We start from the raw sequence: 26,699 nt of genomic DNA, 5'->3' as shown, positions 1-26,699 counted from the left end.
TTGCAAGAATGGAATACAGCTCCATGAATATATACATATATTTATACATACCACATGAAACTATTAAAAGATGACCCAGAATGAAAAAAAAAAAAAAAAAAAAAATGTAGGAAGGTTTCTGAATCAAGTTAGTTGATAGGAAGCTGCTCAGTAATAGCTGTTTTAATCATTTCTGATCATACTTCATCAAATATGTACCACCAGTACATATTTCTCTAAGAGATTCTAAATATACAAAACCTAATCTAACCAGCAGTTCAAGTTTTACTGCAGTTTTTGTAATGTTCAAAGTTTTCTCACAATGTCAGCTGCAAGTTTTGAGAAGCTGCCAATGAATTTCAGCTTGAATTTTCAAAACATTTTTTGCAGCTTTTCTAGATTCAGAGGAAAGCCTGAAAATATTAATAACTTTATATGATATGTAGACTCATGAAATGAAAAAAGTCCATTTGCAGTACAATAATTTTCATGTCTGGTTTATGCTTTGAGTTGACAGCATGGAGAGTCAGGTAGGTGTTACCTTCTTCTTCATTTCCAGAATTGCTATTGGTACAGGAAGATTCTATGTACCTTTCCCATACAGCTGAGCAAGAAGGGGCAGAGATATGCCACTAAGACCATAGAGCCAGTGGTAGCCCAGTTTTCAACACTAGACATAGGCTATATCTAAACTCTGTAATACAATCATTCAACCTGTCCAGCAGTCATGGAATCATAGAACCATAGAATCATAGAACAGCTTAGGTAGAATGAAACCAAAGATATCCTGTTCCAACTCCTTGCCATGGGCAGGGATGCCTCCCAAGGTTGGCCAAGGCCCCATCCAACCTGGCCTTAAACACCTCCAGGTATGGGACATCCACAGCTTCCTGGGGATGCCTGATTCAGTGCCTTACCACCCTGAGTGAATAATTCCCTTCAATATCTAATCTCCTCTCTTTAATTTAAAACCATTCCCTCTTGTTCTGCCATTGCCTGCCTAAGCAAAAAGTTGCTCTCCATCTTTTTTATAAGCCCATTTTAAGTACTGAAAAACTGCAATGAGGCTTCCCCATAGCCTTCTCTTGTTCAACCACAGCTCTCTCAGCCTTTCTTCATAGGAGAGATGTTCTAGCCCTCTGAACATCTTTGTGATCCTCCTCTGAGGACCTCCTCTGTGGCTTTAATAGATCCACATTCTTCTTGTGCTGGAGGCCCCAGGCCTGGATGCAGTACTCCAAGGGAGGTATCACAAGGGCAGAGTAAAGAGATACAATCATTTCTGTTAACCTGCTGGTCACTGATCTTTTGATGCAGCCCGGGGTGCAGTTGGCTGTCTGGGCTGCAAGCGTGCACTGCTGGCTCATGTCAAGCTGTTTATCCACCAGAACCACCAAATCCCTTTCAGTAGGGCTACTCGCAATGAGTTCTTCTAGTCTGTACTCATGGTGGGGAAAGACCCAGCCCAGGTACAGCACCTTCAACTTCATTAGGTTCACATGGGCCCAGGTCCAAATTTGTCCAGGTCCACTTGAATGGCATCTATTCTTTCTGTTCTGTTGACTGCACCACTCAAACTGGTGTCATATGCAAACTTTCTGAGGGTGCACTAGACCCCATTGTTTATGTCATTGATAAGGATATTAAATATTTATCAGCAGTGGGTGTGTCCTGACTCACTACCCACTCACATGCCCAAGGTTTTGTCTAGATGAATCAAGGGGTGGAAGGGTATGATGTATAACCATATGCAATCTTTATATGAAACCTGGATGTGGTACATAAATATGCTGGGACATGGAACGAGAAAGTGCTCTGGAGACGAGCATTTCAGTATGGAAATGGACCATCCTATTCTAGAGAGGCCTGGCAGCAAGGGCGTTGACTGCTGTCACTATTGTGCCTGTGTCCAGGAATTGTTCTTCTGTGTATACAACCTCCCAAAGCCACACCTAACAGTAATTATAAGGACCAGGAAGATGCACCTCAAAACACCCAGAGCAACTGTTTAGCTGTATATTGCTACAAGCGATAAATGCAGATTTTCTAATTGTCATGTGAGTAAGATCAACTAACTCTGTAGTAGGTTACAAACAGCAAACCCGAATAATGCTCTGGCATTGGAGCTCTCTTGAGACCACCATATATATCTCGATGCTAAAGAAATCATGAAGCATACCTAGAACCTAAATGAGCAGATTCACAGGATCTTCTACAATACATCCTTGATATTTTTCAGGACCGTGCAATACCTCCCATCTGCTCTACTGATAGCTGGTACCCGGCAGCTAGTGGTCTGTTTTCTGTTTTCAACTTCTACAAGTTGTTTTTACCTATTCACTTTCTAAAATCATCATTTATGCTTGATCAAGCTTTGTGGTCTCTCTTTAGAGCTAAAAATACCCAGGGCTAGGTCAATGAAGGAGACCCACATTACGAGGTTTTGTATCTCTTTTTTGCTCTCACACCAAGGTCCACCTTTGTGTCTCCTGCTTTCCTCAGCACCATCATTTATGGTTTTGCTGTTTTTGCATCTCCTGATACCTCTAACACCATCAGTTTTGTTGGAGTGCTCTACTAAACCCCAAAATCATAATCCAGAATATGGTAAACAGGTGCCTTCCTCTCTTGTAGTGCTAATATGGTTTCCAGGTGATCTATCAATGCAAGAAAGGGCATATACTAAACTCTGCTTTCAGCATCTTTCATCTTGACTACACCTTTCTGTAGCACATAATGGCATTTTAGGAGACTTTCAGTACAAGGAAAAGGGATTTGTGCCAAAGGAAAAAAAAAAAAAAAAAAAAAAAGAAAAAAAAAATGCTCCGTATTTGTCACATAATCATATCAATATGTCAATGGGTACTAAGAATGCAACAATATTTCTGTTGTTCAAGTTGTCAGATACATTGAATACAAAGGAATCTGTAAGCCAGGCTCATAAAAAAGAGCAATTATATGGATCAATTTTGTTTTAAGACATGCTCCTGCCTTCACTCCAGATGTAATTTTACAGTTGATCTAAAGACAAACTCTCTTTGGAAATGCCACTAATTAATGAATGGTTAAGTGCTAATATTCAAGAAAGGAAGATACCTGACCAGCAATCTTGATTACTTCCTCAAGCTTAATTTTTCATAAGCGAAAATAGGAACTCTGCGCAGCTGGGGAGTGGAAACATTCCCTCCATTTTTCTTAGGCCTTGGATGAGGCTACAAAACAACTAAGGAGGTCCTCAAAGTCCTTTGCTTATGTGCATCACTCCCACAATCATAAAGAAAGTGGAAATCCTATGATAGGAAGAATAAACAAATGACATAAGAGGCCATATATATACCTCTGCCTGCAAATTTTAGGAGGACTAAGTACTGATGTTTTATGGACTCATTATTTCCCCAGCAGCTTCTTGTCTTAAAAATTAGAATGGGTTTTGTTAAAAGATACACCTCTGTCCTGTGGTGTCACTTTCCCTTAGTGAATGTTTTTGACCTTACAGTCAAAGTGATAATCTAATTACACTCCTGCTCTTTATGTTTGTTTTTTTTTTTTTTTTTTTTTTTTTTTTTTTTTTATCACATGTTTTTATAATAATATTCATACACTTACACAGCAGGGACAGGTGGATTTGACCTGTTCCTGTTCCTGTAGGTTGTGCATTGTTTTGCAGGGACCCTGTCCCTTGTTCCTTTTAGCACAAATGTTTTTTTAATATCTCATCATGCAACAACTGTTCCACACAAGGTTTCACAAAATTCTTCACTCGTTTCATAAGAAAAAGTTTAAAATCCTTTGCATTATCAAATAGGCAGAAAAAGACACATCTCTAACATGTCAAGATGGGAAATGTTTCTTAGGTGAAGGAAAAAATAGCTGTTTCACAGAGTGAACAAACAGATGGGCAGACAAAATTAAGACAATACAGCCTTTTCTCTACTCTTTCACCTAACATTATCAAGGTTTCAATTATGTGTTCATGGAGGCGAACTGGCCAGTGCCCAGAATACTGTCCTTAGCTAAAATGTGTAACTTATGACTTTCATTTGTAACTGGTAGAACTTCAGACAAGTGTGCTCACCTTCCCAGTGGTCTTGGGAAACGATGTAATGCCGTGAAATGCTCTAACTTAGCAACTGTTTTCATCTCTTTAAGAACTTCTTTAAAGTAGGATTCTTGATTGTATTCTATTTAATTCAATGTTCTGTGTAACAGGAGCATTTGGAACTGCAAGGTTAATTTTATTTTTTTCATAGGTGAGAAATGTAGAAGCTTCATAAGTCTGACTCCACCTGCTGATCGAGGTAAGTATGTGAATTTTGTTTCTGTAAATATTTTTTTTTCTGATCGTATATTGGTGTACTTCCTATGCTTCTGTGTTCTTTGTGTTTTTTCTCCTATGATTCATAGGCCAAACTATAATTTATCTCTTCTCCTCGTATTTCTTTCACAAGATATTAGTGCCAAATTACACTGTCCTATATCCTTAATCTCTTCTGCCACATGATTTCTCCTTATGCCCATATCTCTATTTTCTGTCTTAACTACTAAGCTGGTACACTTTGCTGACAGGAAAAAAGATTGGGATAGTAAACACAGGCAGGTGTTTCACCAGGCAGACATAGCTTTATAATAGGTTGTTTCTAGAATAATTAATACTGCAGTCCTGAAGGATGCCAGTTTTAGACCCTGGCACAGCAAGACAGCAGAGAGCCTCAGCAGCATTTTCTCTCAGTCTTTTCTCTTTAGTTTTCTCTATTACAGCATTCAGCAGCAGTTACTGGTGTGAAGGGACAAGAAAAGTTGCCAAACCTTTCTGTACAGAACAGAACAAAGGGGATCACTGCATCCGCTTTAATAGCCCTGATGCCAACAACAGTAATGCTGTGCAATATATCTGGGAGACAGGAGATGACAAGTTTGTTGACCGAAAGTTTCATGCTGGGATATGGTATTCCTGTGAAGAAATTATAAATGGGGAAGGTAAGTAGAAATATGTACATTTACTTCAGAAATTAATCAGAGATTTTTCTATTTATTTGGTGTGAGTTTCCTCTTTCCTGCAATATCATGTATGTATTTTAAAAGAAAAAGTATCCTTAAAAAGTTGCTCTACTCTGGAAAGGGGGATCTTAGAGAGTACTTTCTGTTCAATTCCTAAAAAAAAAAATATATATTATTTTCTGTAAAGAACTTTATAGTGACAGATTATAGTACAGATGAAAAACGTCATACACTTCTAGATAAAACAGCAAGTTAAATTACTTTAACAGGGAAGTGTTTTATTCTTTCTGATGTTGTTACTCCTCTAGGCAAAAGTGAACATATTTGTCTTGAATGATGTTACAGGTGCAACATTAAAAGCACAATATGCTTCTTTGAAAAAAAAATATATTAAAAAATGGATTTTCATTTGACCAATTAATTCTGTGATACCTAAGTTTTTTCATGGATTTCCTCTTAAGCACAGGTATTTTCATTTTCTTACTGTGATCTCACCTTCAATAAAGGGAAGCACAAGAAGGTTATTTTCACCTTGCTATAACATAATTTGGAGACTCACTAATCATGAAAGAAGGCATTCGACTGGGTTTCATTCTTGCTATGTAAATATCAGTGGAATGAATGCAAATTGTCATAAAAGAGAACCTCAAGTTAATTTTGGATCTTTGTGTATGTGAATTGCTTAACTGGTTCTAGAAATAGTGTTTGTATGGTAAATACAAATCAGCACTTGATTTTTCCACTTATCATTCTGATTAGTTTAGCAGTGGCAAATTGAATGAAACTTCAGAGGAGTCGTCAGCTATCTGTGCAACAAAATGAAAATATTTTAATGGTTGACTTTCTTGAAGGACCAGTTCTGCCAGAAGATCTTGTACATCATGCAGTTTTAAGGGGGTAGATGTCATAGATCAGAGCAAGACATCTACCAGTGAAGACATCTTTTAGGTGGATATTGCTGGGATCATGGAATCCGTCTGGAATTGGTCTGTCTGCTACGGCAGTTCTTATTTTCATACATGGTGCAGTTAGCAGCTGAAAAAATAAAAACAACAAACCACCCTGTATTTTCAGAGCAGAGCAAAATTAATTACAAGAGCTTTGTTCAAAGCAGCTGCACAGGGGTCAAGAGGTCACATGGGTTTGAAAATCAAAGCTTATAGGAAAAAAAAAAAAAAACACACACACAAAAAAAACAAAGCAGTCAAGCTTGTAAGAAATTTGTGTGAGCATCAGTCTTGTTGCTGTACGGCAAACAGTTCTTCCTTCACAGGCAGGATGGCATGCAGTTTTGTAAATCATTAGTTTTCCAGTTCTGACTTTCACAGGTACAACCTTCTGGATAAAAAAAAATAAAATTATAAGCCTTTCTCTAACTTTACCACAAAAGTGTGACTCTGTTTCTGCCTTGAAACAGTCTGAATGGATAAAGATCTGAGCTCCAGGAGAATGTCCACATACCAGGGACTCTGTGTGTACAAACACACATCAGAAATAGCTTATCGTGGTCATCTTAATCTGTATGTTTGTGATATATTTTTTATTTTCTGCATTCTATTAATCTGTTTCTTTAGATCAATACAGAATATATAATCATAATTAATTTTATTTTAAAAGTATGTTTTATTTTAATTCTTTTTTTTTTTTTTTTTTTTTTTAGGTGAGAAATGTAGAAGTTTTGTCAGTCTAGCTCCAGCTGCTGATCGAGGTAAATATGCAATTTTTAAATATAAATAAAATGTTCCTGATCACATTAACCAATATAAATACTCCGTATGTTGTTTTGAAAAAAAAAAAAAAAAAAAAAAAAGTGTGTTTTAATCCCACACAGTTTTTGTCCTTTATTTAGTTTTTAAACATCAAAATAAAGTCCACAGGACTTGAAATCTGAGTCAATGTCTTTCAAATCTACTCAATTTGAATGGGAAATTTAAAAAATGTATATTTTAATTATGAGAAATGAAAATCAAGATTTCTGAGTTTTTGCCACCTCTCTCCTCAAATCTCCAAATTCAGAGTTAGGACTTTGGGGTTGGCACTATACTGCCTGGAGAGGGCAGAAGGATAGGCAGCATGTGAAAAAGGCCAGGCAATGTGCTGAGGGGACTTTGGAGAGAAGTACTGTGGACTGAGCCAATCTTGATGACAGTCTGAATCCTCTTCCTGCACCCTACACAGAACTATAAGAAAGAATTTCCATTCATCAAGGTTTTGCAACCCAGAGATACCTCCTAAAAGCATAGAGTTAGCCTTGTTCTTTCAAATAACAGTTCCTATTCCTACAATGCATGCTTGCAGATACTATTGAAAGAGCAACCCTCCCATGTAATCCTTATAATTTAAATGGTTAAATCAATCATTTTGGAAGTGATGGGTCCTGAAAAAAAATCCTCCTTCTTCCCCATGGGGTTGAAATTGCATATCCAGGATACTGGCACTGGACTACTTTCTAGATCACGTTTTCAACCCCTGGGGAAAAAAGATGATATCTGAAAGCTAGCTCTCCCTCCCTCTATTGCATCTATGTCACTATACACAAATAATTACAACTGTTTATTGTATGAGAGCTGTTTATAGTATGAAAAACCATATAGTATGGTTCTTAGCCACAGAGTCATGATCTTCTAAAAGGAAAAGGAGGGGTGAATTGTGGGCCCTGGCCTGAGAGCAACTTACACATGAAACCACTGGTGGGCACAGAGAAGAAATTATCTCTGTGACCAGGAGAGTGGCCACAGGCATCCAAAAGTTAGATCAAGGGACCTAATACAGCACCTTGGTACCTGATAACCACACTGTGAAGCTAACCCTGGGCAGTGAATTACTGTGTGGAAATAAAGGCTCTTGTCCTGCACAAAGGAAAAGAGTTTGTGATCAGCAAAGGTGTATGACTGCAGTGTACACAAGACTTGGGATGCATCAGTCTCACTTTTTCTGAATTTATCATCCTTAGACAAGGCAATGTACACAGGTGTTATCACAGTTACCCAGTGCATGTGTAACAATGGCTCACTATTCAAGAATATTTAGATGCAAGTTCTCATAGCTGGGGAAGCCCACACTGCTGGACAATGTAACATCTGGAGTTCCTGAACAAAATTATTTTATTTTATTTTATTTTATTTTATTTTATTTTATTTTATTTTATTTTATTTTATTTTATTTTATTTTATTTTATTTTATTTTATTTTATTTTATTTTATTTTTTTACTGAGACAAAGATTTGTTTTAGAAATAGACCTTGCCCATGTATAGCTTGACAATAATAATCCATAGTAGTTACTTATAAATTACATCTTAGCAATGTTTTCATTTTAAATTTATGATTGTTAGCATATATATATACCTAGTACATATATGCATATGAATGCATATTAGATCACTATTTGAATCTACAACTAGACGTCTGAAGACATACCAATTTGTTCTTAAGATGGTCTGTGAGATTCAGCAATCAGTTGTTGGCCAGCTCTTGCTACTGTATGGACACAAGAAGACTGCCTGCTCCAGCCAATGGGACATTATCATGTTAATAATAAAACAGCAGGTTAATAATCTTTCAAAGGAAGATTAACTTCTTGAGTAAGATGTAATCAACAGATATCCAGGGAGAACTGAATTAAGCAATACCCAGAACCATGAATCTCAGTGAAATCTGGAGAGCGTTTGGGCACATGAAGGCTTCTCTGTCCAAAAACAAGAGCTTACCTGGTGAGAAACTAAACACAAAAGGAATATTTTAGTTAATGACTAGACCCTCAGGCCATGTGGCTGTGCATGTGGCCTTTGAAGTTTGTTAGATGAATGTCTTCTGTTTTGGTATAGTCTGGACACAGTAGCTGTGGTGTCAACAACTAGATAACTGGAAATTAATTCTTTTGTTTATGAACATTTATTAAAAATTTTCCCCCTTTTTAAAATTAATTTTGTTCAAGTTAATTTTAGGGTAACTACTGTGTATAAAAAATTTACTGCCTGACCTTGTACTGTAAACTTAAGTGTACGGCAGGAACATGCAAGTGCTCTTCTTCTAAATGGCCAAATCTGCAGAGGGAATAACAATTTATGGTGTTGACCATGTTTGTCTTTCTATAGATGTTACAACAACAACCTCACAGTCTCTGACCATTTGTTTAAGTTTGTGTAAACAATATAAAAGAAGAAGAAATAAATGTTGAAAATACTGAATGACTGCTTATAATATCAGTGCTATTAATTTGGTTTTACAGGGGTTTTATGGCTGTCTATTGTAGCAGAGCTACTGTATAACATTTTGCTTCTGACTGGAGTTGTTCTTATGTCAGTAGAAATGTGTTGCTATCATAGTGTCATTGATGGGCTAAAGATCAACGCCTTTTCTGCAGTAGTCACCATACTTGCAGGTACAGTATAATATCTCAATTTATTACATCAAGAAAATTCAACATTGATAGATTTCTAACTGAAGACTAATAACAGTGTCCAGGATTAAAAACTATAACAATACCTATGGAGACACTGTTTCATTTATCCATGTTACTTCTTAATCCAGTGCTATTTAATCACTGAGATCTAGGCAAATTCAGTTTGGAAGAAACTTCAGAAGGTACCCTAGGCCAACCTCCAGCTCAAAGCAGGGCCAGCTCTGAGATTGGACAAGCTTGCTGAGCAGGACTGTATCCAGCTGGATCTTAAAAACCTGCAGACTCTTTGGGGAGTCTATTCCACTGCTTGTCTGTCCTCATGGTGAAGAAGTTAATATATCAGTACCTGAGCAATTTGGCCTGAACTCGGCATTGACCATGCATTGAGCTATTGAGCTCTGGAGGTTGAAGACTTGCAAAGGTGTCTTCCAGCCTGAACTACTCTGTAATTTTGTCTATGTTAAACAATTGTTACTGAGGAAAGTTGCAGTTTAAAAAAAAATAAAAGTAAAAAAAATTTCTGTGACCTTTCTGGGAAAAGTAATCCAAGCTTTACTGTTGGAAATGCTTATTCATGCCACATATAAAGTCTCAACTGCTACAGTTTTTCATAATTTCTTTTAGGCTCCCACCTGCAACAGACAGCAGGTCATTTTTTCCTCTTTTTTAGCTAACATTTGCACATTTTCATGTTTCTATCTCAGCTCCCTGTAGGACAGAGAGTGGTACCCAAACTCTATGATTTCTGAGAACCTGCTGGAACATCTCCTTTCTTCTGAATGATTTTCTTGAAAGGTGTCTAGGTGGTAAAAAAATGTGTGTTTTTGTTTTTTTGTTTTTTTTTTTTCTCACCAATTCTACTAATTACTCAAATTAGTCTCCATTATCTTTCTTGACTAGTGATTTATCAGTAGATTCCCTGAAAAACAGTTTTAAAATATTTTTTCTCCTATTGATCAGAGATTTTCTGTATTTTGAACCTCAGCTATAGACTTAGTAAAACAGTATGATTTTTAACTTGACTATAATAATAACAGTAATAATAATAGATTAAATAAGCCTACCTTTTCAGAGAAACATTTCTACCTGTATCTCTTGATCCATTGTCAAGTTTATTTTGAAAGAAAGGATAGTAAGCTTTGTTAAGTGATGTAAAGAGCGCGATGACCTCCTCCAGTCGCTCTGGCAGTGGAAACCACCATCTTGGCCAGCAGAGCCTAGTCCAGTGCCCGTAGACCCATAGTGTCTGCTCAGACCAAGAGACACAGCTGCCTTTCCCCTTTGCAGGTTCAGCCAATAGCAATGCTAAGCATGTGCCCCAGAGACACACAGGACACACACAGACACACAGAGAACACTGACACAGCCACAGATAAGGCACTGCCTTGAACAAGGCAGTCCTCCACAGAGGACTCACATAAAACATAAACACAGACAGCTGAGTCCCTTTCCTCATCTTGGGCTGGCACAGGACCTGTGCAGTCACACACACAGCACTCTCTAGGTTTGCAAGCACACACACACTCATGGGTCTCCAAGTACAGCCCCTCTGTCTGTCCAGCATGCCAGTCTAGATCCCTGACCCCCTTACCTATATCATGGCTCCCCTCTTCACTGGCTGGTCCAGCTTGATGCTTGCAGCTAACATGCAGCTCTCATACACATTCCAACTTTGCAATATCCCTGGAAGAACCAGCATTGACTCTCCACTCTCCTTACACCTCAGCCCAAACCTGAGGTCCTGCTGACTGGGTTAGCTTGAAGTCTGCTGGTGAATGCACATGGACAACCTCCCTATACCAGGTTGTCTGTGCATTCAGCCCCCAGAAGCCAGCACCACGCATAGAGGCTGTGATGCATAGCCCCATTTTGGCTGCCAGTGCAGAACCTGGCTCTCACCTGACCCATGTCAGCCCCTTTCCTTTCCCCCTCCCTGCTCTCCCCAGTGGTTGGTTTGGGAACACTCACCTCTCCTGCCCCAGTGTCGGGGAGTAGAAGACCCTATTCACTCCAGCAGGTGCACTGGGACCCTACTGGTCCCAGTAGCTGACTCTGTAGGCCAGGCACCCACAACCCCAGCCTAAATCCAGTAGCTGCCACTAAATTCAACTCAGACTGGCCTCCAAGAAGCTGGTACTTAATCCTTTCAAGTCATATACACACACATATCATGCTTACAGTTACATTTGTCTCTGCTGACAGTTGTTTTTGGGAACATTTATCATTCTTGCTTCAGTAGCTGGTAGTGAAGGACCCCCACAGGCTCCAGTAGCTGGCACCACAGGTCAGGGGCACCCATACCCTCGCTCTGACTCCAGGAGCTGGCACCCAGTTCATTCACACTGGTCACCCCAGTAGCTTGCACCTGGGGCTCAAAGTCTGTAGGACCCTCCCTAGAACCAGAGAGCTATGGCCCCTCCAGCTACTGACATTAGGACTGTCACTCACTTCTGTAGCTGGCACCACAGACAGGGATGCCTGATTCCATCTTGACTCCAATAGCTGCTTGACTGTTGGAGTCAAGCATCAAATAGATGCTTGACTCCAATAGCTGGCACCAAATTTCACTCATACATACAGACCTCCGCGTAGCTGGCACTTAGTCTTTGCAGCCCACATACAGACAGGATAGACATTGTAAATATACAGAGAGATACATAAGAGAAAGTTTTCATATGAAAAGATGGTAGGACAGACTGCAGTGATCAGATGCAGGGCTCTGCCAGACAAGCACACTTGACTGACCCAATTTCACACACAGCCTGACTACAGTCTGCACCACCCCCCACCCTTTTGCTACTCACTGGTTCTCCTTCCCATGCACATACTGTCATGGTTCTGCAGAGCTTTACCAATCCCACACCCCTCCCAGTCCTGAGCCCCTTGGTCTATAGGATCATCAGTTGCAAAGTCCCAGTTGACCTTCTTGAAGTGGCACCTATAGTTTCTTGATAGCTAATCAGTTAGAGTGACTGAGAGGTTTGTTCCTTGTCATTGTCTCCATATTTATTTTGTCAAGTCTGTGTACTTTGTTTTCTGGTTTCTACCTTTTCTATTAGTTTCCCAGTTGACAATCTCCTCCATCAGATATTCTTACTGGAATAATTTTGTTCATATTCTCACATGCCCTCATCAATGAATCTGACTGACCAGGTCTGGTTTCTATCACTGCCTCCCATATAATTTATCAGTAAGGGTTGTGTTCCTATATATTCGTGTGTGTAGCTGCCTTCCTTTCTTATTATCCCTTGTTGCACTGAGAAAAGGTCAGGAGGAGGGTTACACAGCAAGATTTTACTGGATGCTGTTTATTTCAGATGTTCCCTGATTTTAAACATTTCTTGAGATAATACAAAGTTGAAAAACATGTCTTAGTTGTTTAAATCTGTTGTAAATATAAATCAAATCTAGTTGCCTTATCAAGGAAAGGGTTTAAGGTTTCCTTCACTCTAATCTGAAATGAAGATGTGATTTCTTATAATGACACGTTCCTTATTCTAGCACAAAAATGCAAATTAAAATTCAGCTACTGGAAATTGTAGCTACATAATTCTAACTATTGTGAAAACACACATATTAAGAAAACAGTTATAATATTTAACCATTGTGTGCCAGTGTTTGATTTCCCTCAGTCTTTAGCTCAGACTGTATAAAATGTATAATGTATGTTCTAACTGATGTAGAATATGTTGACCTAAAAAAAGTCATAGTGTGAAATTTTATTCTTATACAAGAGCTAAAAGGAGGGAGCTCCAGTGAAAGATCTCATGTTCACACTCAAGTGTATACATCTCTAGGCAACCAGACTGGAGGATTTAGGAGAAATATTTGTTTTAACTCAGAAATGACTATGATATGCCATCTTTCTGGTGAGAAATGAACAATTCTTATGGTTGGACCAGATGATTTTGGAGGTCTTTTCCAACCTTAATGATTCTATAGCTGACATCAGTCCTCTAATCCCTACATCTACAGTTTAACATCTTTCTTCAGTTTATTAAGGAATGTGGTATCAGGGTGTCAGCTAACTACCAAAGTTGTGTTTCACACTATGACGCCCTTTGGCTTTATACTGTACAGAAGAGCTGTCTTGATTGCCTGTTTCAAGGAGTACCAGTGTTTCAGGGAAGGACATTTCCTAGCGACTACTGAAGACAGAACATGGTTAGTCCTCACTTGTTATGAACTAGACTGAGAGCCTCTGTGTACTAGCAATTGCTTTGTTTTGTAAGAATTCATGAAAAAGATCTACTTTGGGAACACCTAACAAATTGGGTCTTGTGAGTTTGGTGGGGGGCTGTCAGCTCTGAGAAGCTCATGTATGTTAGACAGTGGGATGTTTGATAATTTTAAGATCATTATGGATTTGTAAATGTAGCTAGGAACAACAACAACAAAAAAGTTCATAGGGAAGTTCACTGCTGGAAAATAAAATGTTAGGCTTATGAAGAGACCTTGTAGGAATTTTGAAAATTAAATTAATAAATATGCTACTTTCACAATTGAGCCTTTCAATGTTTTTTAATAGTCATTTAGTGATCTTCAATTTTTCATTCACCTCAATAATGTTGATAAATCTTGTTGCATTTAAAGTACTGCAAAAGTGCAGGTACAAGCATTACAAAGGTACAAACATTACTTGTGCCTTTGAAAATCTTTCCACTGAAAGACAGGAAAATGAGGGAAAAGTGACCTATGCAATGCAACTGATTGAGACTTTGTTGTTATGGCTGATTCCTGCTTAGGGCTGAATTACTAAGTAGTAGGTTTTCAGATGGTGATAACAAATAACTTTATTGTTTTTCAAAATCTAAGGACTGCATGTCCCACTGCTCCCGTAGATTCTCAAAGCATACAAAGTAGGTGTCAAAGGATTGTACTAGTGGTTGTACTGGTAAATCGATGACACATAAATACAGTTTGTATTTTTCAGTGTCTTACAGGTTCTTTGTAAAATATTCTTTAGGAGTTCAAGGGACAACTGCAATAAATCGACTAAGAAGAATGTCATCAGTTTACCTTTTCTAATAGTCTTTCATTATATTTTTTAGGTCTTCTGGGCATGGTTGCTCACATGATGTATACAACTGTATTTCAAATGACTGTAAATCTTGGTCCTGAAGACTGGAGACCTCACACGTGGGATTATGGCTGGTCCTTTTGGTACTTGTTGGTTTACATTTGGTTCTTCCATTACATTTCAGTCACTTCATCCTATATTCAAGACATTTTTGTACTATAATGAATGGGTCTATGTTATTTCAGTCCTGGGAACACAGTTCAATATTTAGCTGTTTTTGTCCAAATTCAGTAGTCTTAGATTATTGCATAAAATGTATAAGCATGTGAATTTTGCATTTATCATCCTTTAGACAGTACTTTTAGACATCCTTTAGACCTCTGACTGTTCTGTGTGAAGCAGAGGTTCTTTTCCACACACATCAGATTACCCATTTTTATAAGACCCAGGTTTGGTACCTTTGTTTCCCAGGAAGACTGCCTTGTATAAGTTGCTTAGAACTTTGCTGGCCTTATCCATTTAGGATGAATGTTTCTTTAGCATGTGCATGCCTCAGGTTGTTGTATTTGGAACATTGCAGTCAAAATTATTCAAATTTTTAAGAACAGACTTGGGTAAAAGTACATTTTTTTTTGACCCTGTAAATAATTGCATAATTTTCTGAGGAGGTCTAGTGAACTTATTAAAAACGAGGACTATGAAGTGGATTTTTCCTGTAGAGATGTCTTTGTTGTACCTTTGGAAATCCATTCAAATTTGATCAATAATGAACATTTGAATGTTCTTATGGCACTAGCTGGAAACAGCTGTCATTTTCCCAGCCATAACTGAGAAAAATAGTAGGAACAACTGTATTTGGTTAACTCAGATGTCCATCAGGCCCAATCATTTGGGTCACTATAGGACAGCTCAGGCTGATTGTCTACATATCAGTACCAGCTCAACTGTCAGAACTATCACCAACATTGTCACATCTACCACTTCTGCCACTACAGTCAGCTTTCCCCTCCTGAGCACCTGTCCTTTCACTATATGGCACATACTTAGCAGATGAAGATTTCACAGCTGCCTTCTAGTTACTCTATGCAGGACCACTGAATGCCCAAAGAAATGCTTGTACCATCATGAAACTTTCCAAGACATCAGTACATGCATACAGAAAGACATTGAGGAAGATGGTGTCTCTGTTGTCTTTTTTTTTCCTAACCAATTGCATGCTCTTTTTTTCTATCAAGTTTCACATTCTTTCTGTTACTCAGCCTAAATGGTAGCTATGTTACCCTGTTTGATAATCTAAGAAGAAAATAAAACCATACATAGAGGTACCTCACTTCCTCCCTCCAGTTGTCTTCCTTGGTTTCTATCCTCTTATCTCCTTCCATGTGTAATATTGTCCCTCTTCTGATAACCTACATTTAGACCTCCCTTATTATTGCATGACCCTTTATCTCCAGCCTCCCATAAGTACTCTCCCAATGGCTGTTTTGTTTTTAAAACAAAAGTTTTAAAAAAAAGGAAGAGGGAGAGGGAGAGGGAGAGGGAGAGGGAGAGGGAGAGGGAGAGGAGAGGAGAGGAGAGGAGAGGAGAGGAGAGGAGAGGAGAGGAGAGGAGAGGAGAGGAGAGGAGAGGAGAGGAGAGGAGAGGAGAGGAGAGGAGAGGAGAGGAGAGGAGAGGAGAGGAGAGAGAGGAGAGGAGAGGAGAGGAGAGGAGAGGAGAGGAGAGGAGAGGAGAGGAGAGGAGAGGAGAGGAGAGGAGAGGAGAGGAGAGGAGAGGAGAGGAGAGGAGAGGAGAGGAGAGGAGAGGAGAGGAGAGGAGAGGAGAGGAGAGGAGAGGAGAGGAGAGGAGAGGAGAGGAGAGGAGAGGAGAGGAGAGGAGAGGAGAGGAGAGGAGAGGAGAGGAGAGGAGAGGAGAGGAGAGGAGAGGAGAGGAGAGGAGAGGGGAAGGTTTCTTACACTATTTATGCAAGGAAAGAGAACAGATATCAAAACATGGGCATTAGTGATTTTAACTAACACTCCATTTCTAATCACCCTGGCATCCACTTGTGGCCAACAATGTCACCAAAACCATGACAAGGACATAGACAGGCAATGGCACAGGAAAAGACTTTACTGCTTTACCACTGGGAACTTCTTAACATCACCTTCCTAAGAGTCAAGGAAAACAGGGAATCAGGCCAATGGCAGCAGCTTTTCATCTCAACCACCAGACTCAGGGGAACAGCTATGCCTACGAGAACTGTTTATCTTCTGTCATGGATCTTCCACCTGCTACAGATTCCCCCTCTCCACATCCAGCCGATGTAGCGATGATTTTTCTTCCACCTGGCTCAGAAGGCATGAAGACCTTTTTCCTTTAAAACACAGGAACTGGTAGTGACAGGTAGGCTCAGTCTCTGGTGGCCCTGAATGTCTTTTCAATAAATCTCTTCATATTTCTCTTTCTATTCTTTGGTAGCTTTCCTGGAGGTTGGAAGATATTTCTGTTATTGGTGAGTCTTTCCATCTCCTTGTGTTTCTCATATCAATGCATCCTTACATCAGGAGACATTTTCTCTCTAAAGAGTTGCTCTGTTCTAAATTCCTGTAACATACTTCAAATGGGATACTCTGTGCAGTGATAGGAAAAATAATCCAGCTGAGCTTCTATCTGTATTTATTTTTTTCCAGAGGAATAACTAGTTACTTCTTTAATAGTTACTCTTGTTCCAGTTGACCTGATTGATCTCCCCTTCGCCATTGGTCTCTGAGCAGAGTTCAAACAGTTAACTTCTTGAAGCTAAATTTCCACTGCAGCCAAACTCCACTTTATCCTCTGCCTCTCTCAGTGACATCATTTGCTTATGTCCTTCCTTGGTTCTCCTTAGTCGATGTTTCTTTTCCTTACTGTTTATGGAAAATAAAAAGTTCTGGTGAAAACATTGAAGAATCCCACCAATACCTTCTTTGCATTGTCAAAAGAAACAATTTACTCCTGTCCTTTGTTTTGTATATTTTGACACAGCATTGGTATATAGGAGCACCTGTTCATAAGAGCTTAATTTCATTCAGTCTTTGGTAAGAGGCCTTTTTAAAAGTTTTCTTGAAAGCAGTTTGTTCCCTTTATTTCACTGGATCCTTCAAAGGGCTCTAACAGATTGATCAGGAACAGCATCTTTAACAAAAGCTGTGCATGAAACACGAAGTATCAGTTATATCAATTTGACTACTAAAGCTACAGTGCTTCAATTATTCAGCCAAAATACCTGCTACATGAGTTAGGCCTACTGCAGATCTGCCACTTTCATCTAATCTCAGGGGCTAAAACTTGGTGTCATTGCTGCCATCTTCAACTCCTCTCTAACATGGTTGTTTTAAGCCATAGGTTACATATAACCATAGGTAGGTCTGCTGTCCCATCTGTGCTTTGTTTGAATGATGAAGCATTCTGTCTGCTTCTGCTGGCTTTTCCCTATTCTTGCTATTTCTTTGTTACAAGAGCACTTCCACTTATCCTCAGATTTGAGATAGTAATTCAGCGTATATTTTGGCTGACTTCAGGAGAAAATATAGCTTAAGCTGCTTCCTCTTCTTCCTGTTCCTAGAGGTCCTACATATCTACATGCCATAATCCACTGCTCTCAAACTCTCTCAAGACATCTGGATGTCTGATTACCCTGGAAACCAATCTTGGCTAAAAATAACACTCAAACAGAAAAAAGAAATAAAGAAGGAAAGAGTTATTTAAAAAGAAAACATAAATGAGTTCATTGAACTACAGCAAGGATATGGGAACAAACAGCTATGAGGCAAATGATAAATTAACAAGAGTTTCTTATACTGATTTCTCCACTAATGGACACATTTTGATTATCCTGACCTTGCCATGTTAAGGACTCTGGTAAGTTTCTCCACTGTAAACTCTAATTCATTCTACTGTGACCATACTTTTGCATGCTAATCTTACACCTCTAGCATGTGTTGCCCACTCAGTGGTGCAGACATTTCCTGCATCTTTAGTAAATTGTACCATCTTTTTAATATTTCTGGATAACTGGCACACATTATTTCTCAGTGGCACCTGTGATATTTTTAGACTCAGTAACTGCACCTATCAATTTATTTTTTTTTAAGTATTCCCATTTTTTCTCAGTTCCTCTTACTGATATTGAACCCTAAACAGAGTAAACAGAGAAATTAGAGTCAGGGTTTCATTAAACAAGAATATTAAATGTGAATGTTACAAGCGTAGAGAGGTCCATTCTGTAAGTCAGGTATATGGATGGTCATTAACCAAATGTCTGACTTCCTCCCTGACCATGCTCCTCTTTCCATAATATAAACCGATACAATCACTTGTGTGCATTATTTTCTAAAATAAACTTGAAGATCTTGGATATGAAAATGTTCTGCTAATTTCTAATAAATCTTTTTGTTTATAGCCTCGCATGGGCTTCCTTCGCTTGCTGTATGGCTGCAGCTGTCACCACTATTAACAAATATACAAAAACTATTTTGGAATTCAAGCACAAAAGAAAAACACTGGAAAGGAGCTTAAAGATTAAATACAAGTTTCCAGATCATGCAGCTCCAGAGAAAGCTTGCAATGTGTATGTGAACTCTTTTCACAACACTACAGAGGACCCTGCACACCCAGTAAAAGACTTGCATCACCTGGCCACTATTTCAGTTCTGTAAATTTGAACCATATCTCAAGACATCCTGTGAATCATAATATTAGATCAGAATGAACTAGTATTAACTAATAAAATGTACATTTGTGTTGCATTGGATATTTTTCTTAATGATAATAATTAAAAAATAGATATTCCCATGGATGTTTCAAGGAAGTCTTAGTGTGGGAAAAGCAGATTCAGGTGTTGTAGTTCAGAAAAAACAAAACAAACAAAAAACAAACAAACAAACAAAAAACCAATGATACAAGTTCTCTACTCCTCTGATTTTTAATCAGTCTAACTGCTAATACAAGGTATGTGAGTTTGTTAGTATTTCAGAGCACTATGGATTTCTCTTATTATTTTTTTTATTAGCACAAAACAACAACAACAACAATTCCACAGCCCAAAACCAACCAAAAAACAAACAAACAAACAAACAAAAAAACCACAACACCGGAAACCCCACCAACAGCAGGGCAGCAAATAAAGCAGCTCACACGTTGTGCATGTCTGCATGGCTTGTAAAAGTTTGTTATTAAAAGTATAATCTTTCCAGGAAAATTGGTGTATTACAGCTTATGAGTCATGAGTCTTCACCTGAAGCATATGGGTAGGTTTTGCTGTGAAATGAAAGAAAGGTCAATATGAGGAAGGAGTTTTCATTGTAATTAGTACTCATTTGAAAAAGCTGGGAAGATAATTGGAAATCTGGAAGGTTGTAGGCATCACACAACTCACATATGTAATTCTTTATATATCTTTCTGACAACTGTGTCAGAAAGAGTCAGAAAAATTTGATTGGTCTAAGAATAATCTACCGTCACATTAAGGATGGGAAAGTAGCATTGTTTTTAGTCCTCATAAATCAGGCATACCCAGCTGTTCTACTTTGGCTTCATCCTGGAGCTTCCCTGTGATATAGAATCATATGTACCAATTATGTTGGGCATGAATTTTTCTTCATTGTTATGTGAATCTTCCCAATGAGACCCCTAGGAAAAGTCAATTTTTCTGTTCTCCTTAATATTGAATGCTTCTTTCTGTATACCTCATATACCAAATGAGCCTTCATTTTTCAAGGTTCAAGTTTTGCTCTCTATTTTCAGTATAATAAAGTCCTTTTTATCAGCCTATATTTTCTTACAATCAACTGTTGGCTCCTGTTTTAAAACAGCATCTCGGTGTGTAGAACTTAAGAGTATCATTATGTCCTAAGGAGTTAAGTTATATGCAGTCTGCTAGCTTTATAACTGCTAATTTATGGTCATTGTGCACCATCACTTCATTCACATGATTTTTAGAAAGAGAATGCCATTTCTTTCTCCTTGTTATTAATTTAGCATTTAACCTATTTACAACTTCTAAGCACTTACGGACACTTTAAAACAAAACAAACACAAGATGGCGTCTCTGAACAGTGAATGGGGTAGGCTGTGTCCAGCCAGCTGGCAAGTTATTGTAGAAAGTTCCCTGGAACTTGCTAAAGGATCATAAAATCATAGAATGTCTTGGGTTGGAAGGTAACATCCACTAATCAGTTTGGCCGAGGCCCCATCTGTTGCGAAGCACGGACGAAAGCACGACAGACACGAGCAGAGTCAGATCATGCTTCACCATTTTATTGCCCGAATAGCCCAACTTTTATAGTGTATTTTACAGGGGTGGACAGTGTTTCACACAAGATTATTGGTCAAAAGCACCCAGACAAACTGTTAAGAAAATAACACCACCTGCAAGAAAAGAACCCCCCTTTTGATTAGAAGTTAGGAAAACAACCCCCTTTGTGCTTAACGGTCACGTAGGCCTAGTCCTTGAGGCCAGCTGCTGATAACAATATTTTCTGAGTTCCTTAATTGGGTGATGTGGGAGTCATTGCCGTGGGAGCTTCTCACAGTTACTCTGGCAGCCTGGTTTGCTCAGCTACAGCAGGCCCTGAGATTTCTAAGGCCTACCCTGGTTGCTTAAAGCAAGCTTAGATCGAACAATTATGCCAATTCCCAACACCATCTAACCTGGCTTTCAATGCTTAGAGAGATGGGGCATCCACAGCTCTGGGCAACCTCTTCCAGTGTCTTACTACTTTTACAGTGAAGAATTTCCTCCTAATGTCTAATCTAAATCTATTCTCTTTTAGTTTAACACCATGCCCCCTTGTCAAATCATTATCTATGCAAGTACAGAGTCCTTCTCCATCGTTTTTATAAAACCCCTTTAAGTACTGAAAGGCTGCAATGGGATCTTCCTGGAGCCTTCTCTTCTCCAGGGTGAACATGCCCAGCTCTCTCAGCCTGTCTTCATAGGAGAGGTTCTCCAGCCTTCTGGTCATCTTTGTGGCCCTCCTCTAGACTCACACAGGTGTAGACAGGTCCACACATTTTTGTGCTGGGGAGTCCAAACCTGGATGTATCACAGCAGGTTGGGCCTCATGAGTGCAGAGTAGAGGGGGACAATTACCTCCTTTGACCTGCTGATCACACCTGCTGATCACACCTCTTTTGATTCAGCCCAGGATTGAATTGGCCTTCTGGGTTGCAAGTACGCACTGCTGGCTCCTGTTGAGCCTTTCGTCCACCAGAACCCAGAAGTCTCTCTCCATAGGGTTGCTCTCAATGAGTTCTTATTGCAGTCTGTCCTCCTGTCTGGGACTGCCCTGACCCATGTACAGCACCTTGGACTTGTTGAACCTCATGCGGTCCACAGGCACCCACTTCTCTGGCCTGTCCAGGTCCTGTTGAATGGCATCTCTTCCTTCTTTGGTATCAGCTGCACCACTCAGCTTCATGTTGAAGAGAAAAGGGATCTGGGAGTGTTGATTGATGCTCAGCTGAACATGAGCCAGCAGTGTGTTCAGGTGGCCAAGAAAGCCAATGGCATCCTGGCTTGTATCAGGAATAGTGTAGTCAGCAGAACCAGGGAGGTGATCATCCCCCTCTACTCAGCTTTGGTGAGGCCTCACCTCAAGTACTGTGTTCAGTTTTGGGCCCCTCACTACAAGAAAGACATCGAGGCCCTGGAGCATGTCCAGAGAAGGGCAACAAAACTGGTGAGGGGTCTGGAGCACAAGTCTTATGAGGAGCAGCTGAAGGGCTGGGATTATTTAGTCTGGAGAAGAGGAGGCTCAGGGGAGACCTCATTGCACTCTACAACTTCCTGAAGGGAGGTTGTGATGAGGAGGGAGTCGGCCTCTGTTCTCAGATAACTAATGATAGGACTCGAGAAAATGGCCACAAGTTGCACCTGGGGAGATTTAGATCAGATATCAGGAAAAACTTTTTCTCTCAAAGAGTGATCAGGTACTGCTATGGCATGCCCAGGGAGGTGATGTAATTACTGTCCCTCACAGTGTTCAAGAAGTGCCTGGACAAGGTGCTACAAGATATGATTTAGTAGCTTAGTGGGTAGTACTGGTGATAGGAGGATGGCTGGACTAGATGATCTTGTAGGTCCTTTCCAACCTTGTGTTTCTATGACTCTATGATTCTATTTTGTCTGCAAACTTGCTGAGGTTGGACTCAATCCCATCATCTATGTCATTGATGAAGACATTGAAAAGCACCAGTCCCAAGACAGAACCTCCAGGGACACTGCTTGTCACCAGCCTCCACCTGGACATAGAACCATTGACTACTACTCTTTGGATGCAGCCATTGAGCAAATACCTTATCCACTGGATGGTCTACCCTTCAAATGCATATTTTTCCAATTTAGAGATTAGGATGTTATGTGGGACTGTCAAAAGCCTTACAGAAGTCCAAGTAGATGACATCAGTCAGTCTTCCCTTATCAACATATACAGTCACTCCATCATAGAAGGCAACCAGACTGGAAAGAATGTCGGTTAGGCTTTTGTACCATGAAATACTGTGGTCATTTTATTTCAGATCATTTGACCCAGTTAAGTGTCATGGGTGTGACTTCTAAGTAAAATTCAGAGGCACAGATAAATAGAGCTACAGCTGTGTTGTTTACCTAGAGTACAGCAGAAGTTAATGAGAGAAACAGACACATCAATGATGCAATTCATGTAATCCTAAAGTTTACATCAGATAAACCACAGGCTACAGGCACCTATTTCTTCCCATTGATTAAGAAGGACATTAAGTGAGGTAAAGAGTGATGCAGCTCCTCCAGCCAGTCTGGTCCAGGACCTCTCCTGTCCCACCACTGGGATTCAGCCCAGTGCCTGAGGTCACAGAGACTCTGCCGAGGCTTGGGGACATGGATGCAACTTTTCCTTTTGCAGGTTCAACTGATAGCAAAGCTGAGCACATATCCCAGAAACACAGAGACAAGATGTTGATATAACTGGTCCCACAGGCTGCCCCAGCCAAGGGCTGCCTTCAGCAGCACTTACATACAGGACTCATGTAAAACAGACACAGACAGCAGAAACCCCTTCCTCCTTTCTGACCAGTAGAGATAGAAGTTCCCTAGTGAAGGCACAGACACACAGCACTTTACATGTTTCCAAGCACACATGTATTTGTGGATGCTCCAAATACCTGGCATTGTCCTTCTGTCTGTCCAGCATCACTACCCAGATCCTGGGCCTGCCTCGCAACACACACACACACACAGTTGTGGAGAGAGAGAGTGAATACACAGAGAGAAAGTTACAAAAAGATTTAATGAGTAAAATTAGTAAAAAGATAGGACAGACTGGGGTGATCAGGCACAGGGCTCAGCCAGCCAAGCATTATGACAGGCCCATTTTTACATGTGACTAGCCCTTTATACTTTTTCTACCTATCTCTTTGTTCCCCCTTCCCCTGCACACACGATGAGTTTTCAGAGCTCGCTGGTTTCTGCAACCTCCCAGTATGGGGCCACATATCTTGGTTCACAATCTTACCAGGTTCAACTTTCATGGAAGTAGCACCTATAACTTGTTAGGAGTTAAAATTAGTAAATAATTAGTGTGACTGGGAGGACTGCTTCTTGTAATTGTCTCCCACTTTGGAAGTCTCCAGACAGATAACCCTGCTGGAATAAACTTTCCTACATACTCATATGCTTTCATAAGTTAGTGCGATAAACAAACTGTGATTTGTTTACCATCACCATCTCCTTTCTTATTATCCCTTATTGCCAAGGAATGAGGTCCTTGTCTAGGTACACTTAAAAGAACAGACACTCTCCTTCTACATTACCGTACAAAGGGAATATGGGAAGTTAGCTCTAGGTGGGCTGTCTCCAGGGCAAATGTCTAAAATAAGGCAAAAGTCTCCTAACTGCTAAGACTTTGCAGTCTCAGAATTCTTTTAAACTCTTTCTTACTTTAGGGGCATTTTTGTATAGAAATGTCAATTTTATTCACTAACTTTATTTTGTTTATGTGACATGGTTCTGGTAGCGAGGAGCTGCAGGAGTGGCCTCTTTGAGGAGTCCAGAAGCTACCCCATGTTAGATAAGGGCCAGTTCCAGCCAAATCCAAAGGGATCCACCACTGGCCAGAGCTGAGCCAATAAGCAACGTTAGTTGCACCTCTGTGAGTTCATATTTCAGAAAATAAACAAACAAACAAAAAAAAAAAAAAACAACACAAAAACAAACAACATTTTTTTTTAAAAAAAAGAACAACAAAACAAAACAAACTTGACCTGCTGGCCATGATACTTTTGATGCAGCCCAGGATACAGTTGGCTTTCTGGGATACAACTGCACATTGCTAGCTCATGTTGAGCTTCTCATCGACCCGCACCTCCAGGTCCTTCTCCTCAGGGCTGCTTTCAATCCATTCTCCACCCAGCCTGCATTTGTGCTGGGATTGCCCTGACCCAGGTGCAGGACCCCCTTGGGTTTGGCCTTGTTGAACTTCATCAAGTTCGCACAGGCCCACCTGTCCTCAAGCCTGTCATTCTGGATGACATTCCTTCCCTTCTATTTGCTGACTGCACAATACAGCTCGGTGTCATTGGCAAACTTGCTGAGGATGCACATGATCCCACTGTCCATGTCACCTACACAAATGTTAAACATTGCCAGTCCCAACACTGACCTCTGAGGAACACCACTCATTACTGATCTCCACTGGACACTGAGCCATTGACTGCAAATCGCTGAGTGAGCTCATCCAGCCAGTTCCTTACCCACTGAGAGGTCCATCCATCAAATCCATGTCTCTCTAATATAGAGACAAGGATGTCATGCGGAGCAGAGTCAAATGCCTTGCACAAGCCCAGGTGGATGATGTTGGTTGCTCTTCCAGAAAGGTCCACCAATGCTTTAACCCCCTACTAGATGTCCAGCAGATTTGTCAAGCATGATCTGCCCTTTGTGAAGCCGTGTTGGCTGTCACTAGTCATCTCCTTATGTTCCATGTGCCTGAGCCTAATTCACAGGAGAATCTGCTCCATGACCTTGCTGGGCACAGAGGTGAGACTGGCCAGCCTGTAGTTCCTCATTTTTATCCTCACTTATGAACTAGTATTATTATGAATAATACTAAGTTAGTATTATTAAGGAGTTTAAATAGAATAAAATATTGCTAAGTGAGGCACATAGATAATACCTTTTTGTAAACTCATCTCTCAATATATTTTTTTATATCATCATATTTTTATATGCATTACACCTTGGGTATAGACAGTGAGGCAGATATGGAGAATCATAGAATCATAGAATGGTTTGGGTTAGAAAGGACCTTAAAGATCATCTAGTTCCAATCCCTTTCATGAGGACACCTTCCACAGGACCAGGTTGCTCAAAGTCCATTTAACCTGGCCTTAAACACTTCCAGGGATGGGGCATCCATAACTTCTCTGGGCAACCTGTTCTATTGCCTCACCACAATCACCATGAAGAATAAATTTATTCTTAATATCTAATCTAAATCTATCCTCTTTCAGTTTAAAGCCTCTTGTACTATTACTACACTCTCTAATAGTCTCTCTTCTGCTTTTGCTTTCTTGTAGGCCCCTATATGTACTGGAGAAATTAAATAGAAAATATGAAATATGTGATTTCCCTGGGGGTTGGTTGTGGGGAGTTCATAAATATCAATGGAGAATCCTTGTTCTCATTACCAGAAAAAAAAAAAAAAACAAAACAAAAAAAACAGCACTGGATTAGTAGAAATTGTGACCTATTTAAAGGGTCAACTAATCCTTCTTTCCCTCCAGACAGGATAAACTAAAGCTACATTGCTTTTTCACAGATGTTTCATTAATCTGTTTTTTAAAGCCTCCAAAGACAGGCATTCTAAAATTTCTGTGGCAATTTATCCTTGATACTTAACTATTCTTAGCAGAAATTTCTTGCCCTGTAAATCTCCTTAGTAATTCTAGTACATTGTCTACTACAAGAGAAATGGAGAACAGTTTAGTTCTATCCCCTAGGCAGTACATTTTAGGTATTTGAAAATAGTTCAGATATAGCTTTCTTCCGCTTTGTAGTTTAAAATATATCTTTCAAATATTCTTGAATATTTGAATTCTTTCAAATAATTCTTTCAAAATTTCTTTATAGTTCACAGGTGTTTCTTTAGCCTTTGTCTCACTCCTTTCAATTGTGCTTCTTCCACATTTTTAAAGTCTAGTATCCAAAATCAATGAAGAATTTCTGCTAATAACTGGGAAGTGCAAAATGGAACAGAAGGATTACTCACCTTATTTTAATGGTAAATCCACCCATTTTCACAGCA

At 39.6% G+C, this 26,699-nt stretch overlaps 1 protein-coding gene across 1 annotated transcript; it reads left to right on the top strand.

Moving 5' to 3' along the window:
* Positions 1 to 497: 497 nt before the first annotated feature.
* On the top strand, positions 498 to 19,076 carry GSG1L2 (GSG1 like 2). Its single transcript, XM_032199900.1, is given in 6 exon segments — positions 498 to 509; positions 4,638 to 4,956; positions 6,638 to 6,685; positions 9,207 to 9,359; positions 14,432 to 14,543; positions 18,821 to 19,076. Coding segments are annotated over 6 exon segments (900 nt in total).
* Positions 19,077 to 26,699: the final 7,623 nt, after the last annotated feature.

The sequence above is a fragment of the Aythya fuligula genome, chromosome 18, assembly GCF_009819795.1.
Source record: "Aythya fuligula isolate bAytFul2 chromosome 18, bAytFul2.pri, whole genome shotgun sequence".
NCBI classification, from domain to species: domain Eukaryota; kingdom Metazoa; phylum Chordata; class Aves; order Anseriformes; family Anatidae; genus Aythya; species Aythya fuligula.
Note: the sequence above shows the minus strand (reverse complement) of the source record. Positions and strands in the feature narration are given on the sequence as shown.